The sequence below is a fragment of the Arachis stenosperma genome, chromosome 6 (assembly GCF_014773155.1).
Source record: "Arachis stenosperma cultivar V10309 chromosome 6, arast.V10309.gnm1.PFL2, whole genome shotgun sequence".
Taxonomy (NCBI): Eukaryota; Viridiplantae; Streptophyta; class Magnoliopsida; order Fabales; family Fabaceae; genus Arachis; species Arachis stenosperma.
Window position 1 is genome coordinate 9708701 of NC_080382.1, and position 12766 is coordinate 9721466.

A 12766-nucleotide genomic window follows, 5' to 3' on the forward strand; every position below is an offset into this window, starting at 1 on the left:
GCTGATATGTTGACTAAAGTAGTGTCGGGAAACAAGTTCCAACATTGTTTAGAATTGCTCAATATTACTTCATGTTAGGCATTACATGGAGAAATAGAGGAACTACGATTGGTTTGATCCTGAACAAGGGTACGTAGGCAGTCATTGTAAAAAATGATGCAACCAGATATGAATAACACACTTTGATTGTCCAAAATTTGAGTAGATTTCAAATTGTGAACGAGGTGGAGAATTGTGAGAATAAAAGAAAGGTTAAGAGCAAACTTAGGGAGTAAAATAAGGTTTGCAAGGAGTTTTAATAGAAAAGAACTTGTAGGAAGTTTTCATAGGAGAAAACTATTCTCATTCATTAAAGTTATAGCATAGATTATACTATATATATTTCTGTAATAATGTAGTTGATACATCATCAAATAAAAAAGAAAGTTAATTCACATCCTATTTTCTCATATTGACTTTGTTATAGTTAGTGCATTGTTGTGAATAGTGTTCAATTTCATATTACTTTCTATCTATTAGAAGTCAAAATTTCGCTGTTGCAGACTCAACAAAACTCTAATTTAATTTGCATAAAGGATAAAATTAGAATTAATTAATTGAAATGAGGGTATTTTAGGTATAAAATGTTATTAAAGTTTCAGTCTCCATCTTTAAAAATTTTAGTCTCCTGTGTCCCCACTTTTTGGAGGTACTGAAATACTGAAATTTTAGAGACAGTGACAGAAATTTTAGTATCAGTCTCTGAACCAACAAACATGATACTGAGTCTCAATAATCGTTAAAATATGATTAATACATTAATAATAATAATAACCCTATTATGATATATATACTATTAGTTTTATAATCTAGATAATTTTTAAAATAAAGTAGAAACTAATAATGAACACATTATTTGATATATAGTAAAATTTTTTTGAGTAATAACAAAATTAATTTTTTATTTCTTTAAATTAAATTAATAATTCTATTTGATATCTTTGCATTAAAATATACTATAAGTAGACTATTAATACTAAATGAAATAGAATATAATATATATATCCAATTTGAATAAAGATAAATAAATCCTTAACCAATTTAAATTTAGAGACAATTAATCTTTTGTCCATTTTTAAACCTGACATATCAGTATTTTTCATTTAGAATTGACAGAAAAACACCCATAAAGAAACCATATTGTATCACGAAAATAAAGGATAGAAATCGAAATAGATCGTTTTTATTTAAAAAAAAATCGTGTTGTCATTCTAAAAATTAAATAAGGACCGAATTAGTACTTCACTTTAATTCTATCATCAGTAGATTTTTTTGGGACGATAATAAAAAGGAGTGCATAAATTTATTTTACAAATTAATAAAAATAAAATGATATATTGTTTTAGATAAATATTTAACTATTTATTAAGTAAAATGTTTTTTTAATTACTTTTTTTCACTGTAATATGCATCATGCCATCATTGTTTTTTTATTATACAAGAACAAACTTTCATTCATAGAAATAATAACAAAAACAACATTAGTTTTATCATTAAAAAAAAAGGATAAATACTCTCTATAGTCTATACTAAACTATAAACTGAAAAAGAGTAAAGTAATCTATTACAAAGAATTTTAAAAGATAAAAATAAAGACAAATTTAAATTTCTATAATTTTTAAATCTATATAAATGTGCTACAACACAGTGAAATATTTTATCTTTTTTTCACAATAAATCTAAACATCTTCCTAATCAATAGATATTTCAATGGACAAAATTAATTTTTTTTTTATTTTCTTTTTTCAGATCTACTTTTTTTTTTATTTTCTTTCTCCAGATCTACCAAAAATCCAAAACCAAAACACTCATAAAAGAAAACACCACAAAAAATATATTAACCACTAAAAAATATTGAAAATTAAATCTCTAACAAAGAGACTGAAAATAAAACAGAAATCAAAGATAATATTAATCACTATAGTATGCATCATTGTTATGTACCTGATTTATAATTTTATAAAAAAAAATTAATTTATTGTTTAATAATATAAAATATTTTACAAATTTATTTTTTATAAAAATTTTAATCTTTAAATATCCTTTAGTCAGAAATCAATAATTAACTCCTACATACACGTTATCGTCGTTGCTGAAGATTGAGCTGAAAATATAAAGTTAAAACCCTCAAGAACTACTAATTATAAACATAGCAGCTAAATAATAATAAAAAAAATGGTTCTACATTAATACAACACTTTCTTTTCTCTGTTGTGACGGAAAGTTTTACGTCTTGGGTTTAGACGACAAAACACGTAGCGACGAAATATTTATGCTTCTTGGTTCATTCTCCACCTATAATTTATTCCTTTTTTTTTCTTTAAACAAATTTAGATAAATGCGAGTAAAATTAATTTAATTAAGTACTATACGATTGCATTGAGTTTGTTAAGTCCTAATCTAACAATTAACTAAACAAGCATGCTGGCAACATATTTCCTAAACATTTATTTCTTCCGGTTATTATCCTCTGTCACTTGCTATGAGAGCCTAGAATTCTTTTTTTTTTTTTAAATTCAACACAACAAAATGGAGTATATAAAATAATAAAAAATAATCTAACAACTCTAGTTATGACAACTTATAGTTATTTTTGGTATTGTCATCAACAACCATAGGATTTACTATCACTCCACTCATCAGAGAACAAAAAGGATCTACTAATAATATCTAATACACGTGAACTTTAATTCCTGAATATTCTATCATTCCGTTTTAAAATTTTTTGATAGAAAAATTTAAGGGACTAGCAACTTTATTAAATTTTAGTCAATATGTAACTAGCAAAAGAAAATAAATAATTTCACACTATTGTATAAAATTTTACATCATTAAAAAATATCATTAATAATTATTTGATGATTACAAATCACAAAAATTGCTGGTCCTAACACTTCTCTTCTTTGACAAAGATCAATGTCTTTAATTGGAGAGTCGTAGGTCTCAGAATTCTTTTCTAATTCTAGGTTCTCTCTTCTCTACAGTGATTGTGATTTAATAGTAGTTGAAAAAAAGTCCTTAGCATATTTCAATGGTTGTGAAATAAATTACGGCCTCAGGAAGGATTATTCAGTTAGGGTCAATCTATCTACCTCATGTTGTAGATGCGTACAACATATACATCCGACAATTAGATTCTTTTCATTATTATTACGACATGGTCGCTGTATTTTCGTCGATTCCACCCGTAAATTCCTTATTTTCATGTTTTCTGGTTGATAACTATACTCGGATGAAATATTTTTATATAATAATAATAATAATAATAATAATAATAATAATAATGACGACGAGGACGACGACATATATTATATTAAGTAATTTAGTCTTTCATATTAAATTATTTAGTATCCTGAATTGAAAGGATATGTTCTTAGTTAGTTAGTCAATCTTCTTTGTATAATTCGTCTACTTTATAATGACCTTGAATTTTGTTGGTTGGATAAATTATACTTAGCTTGAAGAAGAATATAGAATATAGATATTTATAAAAGGTATTTTGCCGTTCAAATAAGTATTTGATGTAATTTCATATTAAATTAAGATTAGATTCAAAGTCATAAAGGATTGTAATAGAAAATAACATTATTTTTGAATTATAATATACAGAACATCTTATAAGAGTAAATAAATTAGAATTTAAGTTAGTTCCATGAATAACAGAATGAGTTATTCTTTCCTATTTGTTTCTGTTATTAGCCAAAGTGTTCCGCTACATGAATTTAGATGATCTAAAGTAAAAAAAATTGATAAAATAATAAAGTAAAAAATTAATTATTATTAATGTTATAATTTTTATAAAATATGTATTTATTATTTTAATTTAAAAATAATTTTGTTTAAAAATATTATTATATATTAATTAAAATTAATTATTAATATATTTATATATAAATATGTATTTTAATATATTTTTAATTTAATATATATTTTATATTAATAACTAATTTTGATAACGAATTTTAATATCCACTTAGCTATCTAAAATTGGTAAATTCTAACCTACCCTTCCTATAATAACATGTAATTTACCCTCTGTGACATGTCATCTTTTAATTGGTTGCTATGTTAATTATGGTTAAATTATTGGTAATTAAATTATAGCCCAAAGTGGGTGATTATGTAATTAAATACTTCCAAATTTAATTTCAATACCATCCAGAAATCCCATATCATTATCACCATCACCATCATCATCATCATCATCATCATCATTATTTTCATTTTCTTTTTCGTCTTCCCCTTCTACACTATCATCATAAAAAACCATCATAATCGATTTCACGTTCTTAAATTTTAAGATTTTCTGAATTTCGCAAACGTAAACTTAGTCTCACCTGGGCTAGGTTCACAAAACAAAAGCAGTTTTTATAACTAAACACAAAGAACACAAAACACAGAACACGACCTTACTTGAACAGGATCTGTTCTATAGGCTCCTACATCTGTATCCTTGAGTTCTAAGAAGACTTTGGTTGAACTATGACCGTGAGGTGATTAATTGTTCCAAAGCGCATGCCATCTGAACGGTGCTACAACCTTGTGGTCGAGATGGTCTCACGGTGTTCTGACAGACTCAAATATTTTTTCCTGGCCATTTAATTAGTTATTTTCTCTAAATACTTAGTGTGTGTTTGGATTACAGTTTGCAGACGGGAGTTTGAATAAAATTAATTTTGCAAACTTGATTTTAATGAAAAGTAAGTTTGTATTAAGTGATTTATGTTTGGCAATATTTATATCAAAATTAATTATAGTAAAATAAATGTTGTTTGTATTACACTATTCAAAATCACTTTTAGATACAAAATTGCTAAAATAGACATCAACTTAAATAATTTTTGTATATTATTTTAATTTAGATATTTGAATAGATGTTATTAATTAATTCTATAATAAAATTAATATTTATACACTAAGATAAAAATAATATATAAAAATTGGCAAAATATACTTTTAATTAAAACTAACAAAATATAAATTTTAGAGAGTACTCAAAATAATAAAAAAATTAAATATTTATTTTGGTAGTAATTGAAATAAATCAAAAAAAAAGTTATGATATTTTTTATACAGTATATTTTTAGTACTCTTAGTACTCTTTTTTAGTATGTTATAATTTTTTATTATTATTATTTACAATTAATTTTTTGTTTAATTTACTTTCTTAATAGGATCAATATATTATATTAAAAAAAATAAAAATAATACAAAAAAATTATAATTATAAAAGTGTATAATATCAAATAAATAATTAATAAAAAAATAGTAAATAATAGAAAAAGATAGTTCATATAAATAAAAATAATATAAATAATACAATAGTATGCATAAAGGATAAAATTGGTAAAAAATAAATAAAGATTGAGTATTGATGGCTAAAAGCCCGTTGGTGAAACGCAGAAGCTTAAAATTGTTGCTTCTTGAAAAACGTGGTTTTGAATGCAAAATCACTTCTGCGTTCATGAATAAAAAATTTGCCAAACCAAAAATTACAGCTTTCAAGATATCTAAACGTACTTCTTCTCTTTAAACGTGGTTGCCAAACACACCCTTATTTTCTGGTTTATCAAAATATGGAACACCCAATGAGTTGATTTTTTCTTTCAATTTCAAAGAGAAATGGGATTGGGGTAAATTGAATTTCTACACAATGATAAAAATATAACTTTATTTTTTAATGTTTATAGAAATTATATATTTATCTCTCTTATAAAAATATTTAATTACAAAATTACCCTACTTTAGTTAACATATTAACTCTTATTGAGTTAAATTAACTCAAACTAAAATTAAATATCTAATTAAAACATGTCACGTCACGAAAAATAATTTACATGTTGAAATAGAGGGGGTTTGGTAGAACTCACCTCTAAAATTTTATTTAGATCAGGCGAGTAGCTATGCAGTTGTTATTGAGCATTAAATTTTGAAATGAAATAAAAAGAAATGAAGAGAGTGGAAAATGAGAAAAAAGAATACTAAAAGATTAGTAACTTTCACATTTTGTAATTATTAATTAATTATTAATAATATTTGTAATAATGTGAGATTATATCTAATTATAAAAATTTTTCACTTTTAATTTGATAGTTAAATACCGACTTAAAAACACAAAAATTGGGCCCTAAACTTTTCTAATGGAAAGAGCCATGGGCATGAGGAATACAACGTGGAAACCGGAAAGCCCCGTCACGAGTATCGACGGTGGAAGAGCCACGACTCTACACCCTCCATAGGGAATCGACGTGTCACTCTCTCACCCATATCCAACTCACACACCCTCTATACCGCAAATTATTCCCCCTTTGTCTTCAATACGCATACCCCACCAAATATAACTCATTTTTTTTTTATATAAGCTATCACACTTCAAAGTCTTAACCTTTACCTTTCTAAGTTAGCTACCTGACAAACCCAACATTTTCACATTTTTCACGCTCTTAACCTTAGCCACCACATTATTTGTTGTTACTTGTTTCCCACTTAGCCATCCTTCCTGTCCTCAATTGTAGTTGCAGGAGGTATAGAAAGATGGGAAGGGCTCCCTGTTGTGACAAGGTGGGACTCAAGAAAGGCCGCTGGACAAAAGAGGAGGATCAAATCTTGACCGACTACATTCAAGCCAATGGAGAAGGTTCTTGGAGGGCTTTGCCTAAAAATGCTGGTATGCATGCTTCCATCTCCATTATTCTTTTCATTTGTTTCTTCATCAGTCTCTTATTCTTCTTCTTTCTTCTTCTTCATGAAGGGTTACTAAGATGTGGCAAGAGTTGCAGACTGAGATGGATCAACTATTTGAGAGCTGATCTCAAAAGAGGAAACATCTCTATTGAAGAGGAAGCCATCATCACTAAGTTGCATGCTTCTTTTGGCAACAGGTTAGTGCTATTTACTACATACTCTATATATGTCTTAACTCTCAATGTCATAATGTATGTCCATCAGAAGAAAGAACAAAACTTGAAGCTATACACACGGACAAACACACTGCAATTTGGTTCTTGTAATCTCAACACCTTAAATTAGGCCTCCATTTCTGATTTTTCAACCATTTATTTACTTATAATAATTTCAAAAGAAGAAAGAAATAATTAAAGAAAAAAAAAAGAAACTCAGTAGATATTCATCTGCGGAAAAGCACCCAGAATGGACACATCATTGTTCTCTTGTCAAAGTTATAATTTTTTTTAATTAAACTATTCAGACAGAGATCGAGAGGACTGCGTGCACCTCGTGTTGGGACATAATATCTCAAGTGCTAGTACGACTTTTATGTGTGCAATAATAATGATTACTATAAATATGTGAAGTAAAATGGTAAATATTTATTTTTTGTTTTATTAAAAAATTCTAATTTAAATTTAATAATCACATTTTATTTTTTTATGAATATATTAGGAGGACATTTTGAGTATTAAAAATTTGTGCAGTAAATTATTTTCTAGTCTCATTTATTATATATAGCAGGTTCATCTTATAAATTTTTTCAAGTGTAATAAAAGGTTCTTACTTTTATTTTTATATTTCATGAAGAAAAATATTTATGAAATAATGAAAATATGATATACAGTATTTTTAATAGAAAGAAAATGAAGATTTGACTAAGAAAAAAATATTAGTCACTTATTATTTTTCAAATATATATACGCATTTGTACTATTTATTTTTGGTATACCAGAGAAATTATGTTTGTATAATTTTTTACTATATTATTAAATGTATGTTTTATTTTATAATACAAAAGAATCTTTTTATCTTTTACCTTTTGTTAATTACTTTAATACTAAAAATGATGTATATAAACGTTCTCAATAAAATATCTAATGTAAACAAAATTGATTGAAAAGGTAAAAAATTTAAAGTTTTTAATAGATGTAATATTTTTTTTTATGTTGGTTCAAATGTTATTCAATAATAAGCTGAGAATGTAGTTGAGCAAAAGAGATTTATCATTCTTTAAATAAATGCTGAATTAAAATTAAGGATCAACAATTGTAGTATTGTACCCATCAAGATGGTTATAAGTCAATGAACAAAATCATATTCAATATAGTTTTTCACACTTTTTCCCACTTGGCACTGTTTGCATCTGCCAAGCATTACATTTATTTATTTACAATATACTGAAATATTCCGAGAATGTTATTTTGAATTTTTTATTAATACTTTTTTTTTGTTCAGTGATTAGTAGCTTTTTTGTTATTTACAGTGTTTTTTAATTCAACAAGTTAAGAATTAATTTATAATAAATTTAAATTTTATTTAAAATTTATTATTGATTAATTAATTATTATATATATAAAATAAAATTTAAATTTTTTATCTTTTTATTTTTGATGAGTGAGTTCACCACTCCAATTTTTTTTTTTTTTATTTCTCACGGAACGAAAGAAATTAACGAATATTTGATGGACCGGGCCCTAGATGAAGTATTCATTTATTTATCTATAGTGATAGAAAAGTCTACCATGGATATTTAAGTATATTCTTTTTCCTCGTTATGGTGTTTTCACCCATGGCCACGTAAAGTTCAAATAATTTATTTCATTTTTTCTTGTCCTAACTAGTAATGGCCTTTTTTTCACATGCTGGTGTAAAGTGTGAAGCTTTTTATTTTTCATTTATCTTAATCTTAATGTAAAGTAAAAGATAAAGAAAGAGAGAAAGGTAGAGAAGATCGAAAATGATAACGAAGATGTTGTTGTTGGAAAAGCAGGTGGTCACTGATAGCAAGTCATTTACCAGGCAGAACAGACAACGAGATCAAGAACTACTGGAACTCTCACTTGAGCAGGAAAGTTTACAGCTTGCCAGCCCCAAACGACAAAGACACAACCACTTGCGCCACCGCCACTGCCATTCCCAAGATCTTGGATACACCTCCGAAGCGTAAAGGTAGCGGCAAGACCAGCAGGTGGGCCATGAAGAAGAACAAAAGCACCTATTCGCCCCCAATCCAAACCCAGAAGCCTTCATCAGAGGAGGAGGGAAGAGGAGAAGTAAGTGAAAAAATGATGGAGTGTGAGGAGGGGAGCATTGATGATGGTGGGGTGTTGAGTTTTAATGACATAATGGAGTCAAGTTGCATGCAGCAGCTGGATGATGATCATCAACCATGTGGCCTTTCCACCGTTACTACTGCTGGGGTCCCAAATGATGACACGTGTCCCAACACTACTACTACTACAACAACAACAGGGGAGGCATCGCATTCTAACTGCTCTTCCAATAACTCCATGGCTTCTGGGTTAGAGTTAGATGATAGCTATTGGGAGAGCGTGTTGGAGTTGAATAATAATAGCACCGATGAGTCCTCCTGGGAGCACAGTACTGAAGCCTTGTTCAATTGGCTGTGGGAAGATCATCACTTGGACAAGCTTGGAGGACATCATGATGATGATGATGATCACAAACAAAATAATGCCATGATGGTTGATTGGTTTCTCTCCTGATTATATATTATCTTCTTCTCTGTTTTTTTATGTGAATTATATGCTAGTAAGTTCTCGTTATGTTGGATTTGGGAAACTAAAAACTATAAGCTACCCATGGTACCATTTTCTGTTTAGGGTAGAATCTAATTACTAATTAGACACAGCTTTCTTTATCATCTCACGTACTCTTCTCTCTTGTGCTTTCAGCATGCATTTTTATTCATATTCATTAGCTACTATACATTAGCTATATGAAAAAAAAAACAAAAAAAACAAAAAACAAAAGTAAGACAAGTATACGGATTTTTTTAAATAAATAAAATAACTATTTTAATTACCGAAATATATCATTTGGAGCATTTTTATTAAAATATATCGCATATCTTATTTCGTTTACAGTGTAAACGCGAGATATAAAGTGTATATATTATTTACAGTATAAACGACATACGTGTTATTTTATATTGTTTAACTGTAAACAAGATAAGAGAGTAATTATGACGTTTACACTGTAGACGAGATATGTTAAAACAAATTTTCAACAGTTATAAAAGGATGTGCAACCTTTGTATTCTTCACAAATATTTTAGAACTTCTTTTCTACCTATTCCTTCCGAAAATAAGCCAAAATGTCTAGTAGTAATGGATACTTGGTTGTAAGTGTGTATTATAATTACCGTATGAGAAATAGTCATAATGGGGTGACATTTGAGTGTGAGAATTCTATTCTGTTGCATAACCGGCCAGTAAGTTCTTTGGCAGAATTGAAGAGTCTGATATTGGGTAGCGTTGGTAGTAGCGGGAGAAAAGAGATCGGAAGGGTGGGATATAGGTTGTTAGCACCGACAAGAAACAGAGTTTTTTGGTTTCGTCTGTTTTGCCTCAATGGCAACAAGCATGTATGCCTGATGTTTGACATCCATGGGAGAATAATGGCAAATCAAATGATGGAACTTTCTGCGGAGGTTGGCGACGTCGATGGCAGTGGATCTGGGTCATCAAACTTCGTCCAGGATGACCCACCTCTTACACCACCACCGATTCATGTTGCCAGTCTAGTGGAAGACATGTAGTTCGACGGGGAGGACTCCGACGAGGAGTATGTTGCAGATAGAAACGAGAGCGGTTCCTCCAAGGATGATGATGAGGAAGAGTTTGTACTAGAAACTCTGGTTGAGGCATCACGTAGGTATCTTCTGCCTTTCTCGCACCAAATTCCGGCTTTGTCATCTGTACTCAGTCACTACGGCACGTTGAATCCATACGCGATGCAAGAAAAGAACCCATTTTCCAATACGGGTGAGGAAGATTACAACTTGAACGGTAATGTGGAGTTTAGGGTTCGCCACAGATTCAAGCAGAGATGCAGTAATACAGAGTGTGAAGAATTACAGCATTCATAGAAATACTGAATACCGAGTGGTGGAGTCGGATTGATTAAAATACCATGTGCGTTGCCGACAACATGCAATAAGCTTCCCTTGGAGTCTCTGTGTTGCTCTCCGACAGAATCTCGGATACTGGTAAGTTTAGGGTTCTATATTGTGTTCTATATTCTCAGTTGTCATTGTTATGCTTGTTGAGCCTATTTGCCACTGTTTTTCTATTTCGTTAGGGAGGTGCGTAGGATGGAAGGAGCACACACATGTTTGGCACCCACAATATCGCAGGACCGCCGACAGTTAGACAATAGCCTCATCTGCCGTGTCATCCTCCCATTGATAAAATCAAACCCATCCGTCAGCATCTCAGTTCTACAAGGTGTAATTAGACAGAGCTATCACTTCAAAATCTCGTACAGGAAGGACTAGATGGCGAAGCAAAAGACAATTGCACAAATATACGGTGACTGTGAGGAGTTTACAATAAGGTGTCGAGGTTGCTGCAAGCGCTGCAAAGTTGTTGTCCTGGAACGATGTGTGAGATCACCGTTCCACCGTACTATGATGGGCACCTCATGGTGCGTGATTGCAGCATGTTTGACAAGGTATTTTGGGTCTTTTCTTCCTACGTCGAGACTTTCAAGCATTGCAAATCGTTCGTCTCTGTTGATAGTACGCATCTGTATGAAAAATATGGTGGTGTTCTGCTTATTGTAGTGGTACAAGACGATAACAGTAATATCGTTCCTATAACCTTTGCAATTGTTGAGTTTGAGATGAAGGAATTATGGTCTTTCTTCCTTACCAATTTGAGGGGACTAGTCACCACACAGGAAATCCTGTTGATTATTTTTGATAGATTTCAAGCGATCAAGGCTGCATTGAGAGTTGAGGACAGTGGCCGCATCCTCCAAGAGCATTTCATGCTTAATGTGTCTGATACATAGCAGCAAACTTCATGTCTCGTTTCAAGTCTGTTGAGAGAAATAAGTATCTCATAAATGCTATTTATAGTCCAAACAAGACTGTGTATGAGTGGTACATGGATGCGTTGAAATTGTTGTCGCATGAGATGGCAGATTGGGTTGGTAGATTCAACAAAGAAATCTGGCTACAGCATTGCGATGGCAGTTGCCGATTCGGTCAAATGACAACGAACTTCTTCGAGTGCATGAATGCCGTTCTTAAGAGTACACGCTATTTACCTATATCGGCGATCGTGCGATGCACCTACGAGAGGCTGCAGCAATTGTTCGTGAGGAAGGGACGAGAGGCACACGCATAGCTAGTGGTGGGTAATCAGTTTTCACAATGGCTCATAGCGGCTATTGAGAAGAACAGAGAGAAAATCTCGAATATGCGCGTCACTCAATGCGACAGACGGGCTTTTGTGTTCATGCTTGATGAGTTGGAGCCATTCGAGGGTTGGTCGCAGGAATCGTTCCATGTTCGCCTGGCGAGAGGCATGTGTGACTGTGGCCTTTTCCAATCACTCAATTACCCATGTCGTCATGCGTTGGCCGCCTCTGCCACCATGAGTATCGAACGGGTCTATACGTCCATCCGGTATACACGCAGTAGGCTGTGTTCAAGGTATACCATTCGGAGTTTCCACCGATACTAGATGAGAAACTTTGGCCGAAGTAGTATGGGACACGCCTCCGGCATAACCCTGCCATGATCAGGAAGTCTACTGGCAGACCGATTTTCACCAGGTTTCGTAATGAGATGAACAAGGGCGAACACCAAGAGAAAATATACGGTCTATGCAGACAACTCAGTCATACCCAAAGAAGTTGTCCAAACCAGCAGACAAACTAGGCCTAGTTTATGATTGTTACTTTGTATGTGTTTGGTTTATGACGGTGATCACCCTAGGAATGACGTCGATGGCCGGTGCCACACGGC

The 12766-nt window shown here is 31.0% G+C and overlaps 1 protein-coding gene across 1 annotated transcript; it reads left to right on the forward strand.

Moving 5' to 3' along the window:
- The first annotated feature begins 6431 nt into the window (after positions 1-6431).
- On the forward strand, positions 6432-9652 carry LOC130932967 (transcription factor MYB12-like). Its single transcript, XM_057862441.1, has 3 exons — positions 6432-6706; positions 6791-6920; positions 8759-9652. The coding sequence occupies exons 1-3, from the start codon at positions 6574-6576 to the stop codon at positions 9492-9494; spliced, it is 999 nt and encodes a 332-aa protein (XP_057718424.1). The 5' UTR covers positions 6432-6573; the 3' UTR covers positions 9495-9652.
- The last annotated feature ends 3114 nt before the right edge of the window (positions 9653-12766 follow it).

Bases quoted from the DNA above. Each gene is read 5' to 3' on its own strand.
- LOC130932967 (XM_057862441.1), top strand. From the start codon at position 6,574: ATGGGAAGGGCTCCCTGTTGTGACAAGGTGGGACTCAAGAAAGGCCGC. The intron at 6,707-6,790 runs GTATGCATGCTT...TTCTTCATGAAG, and splicing joins GGCTTTGCCTAAAAATGCTG to GGTTACTAAGATGTGGCAAG. The intron at 6,921-8,758 runs GTTAGTGCTATT...TTGGAAAAGCAG, and splicing joins CATGCTTCTTTTGGCAACAG to GTGGTCACTGATAGCAAGTC.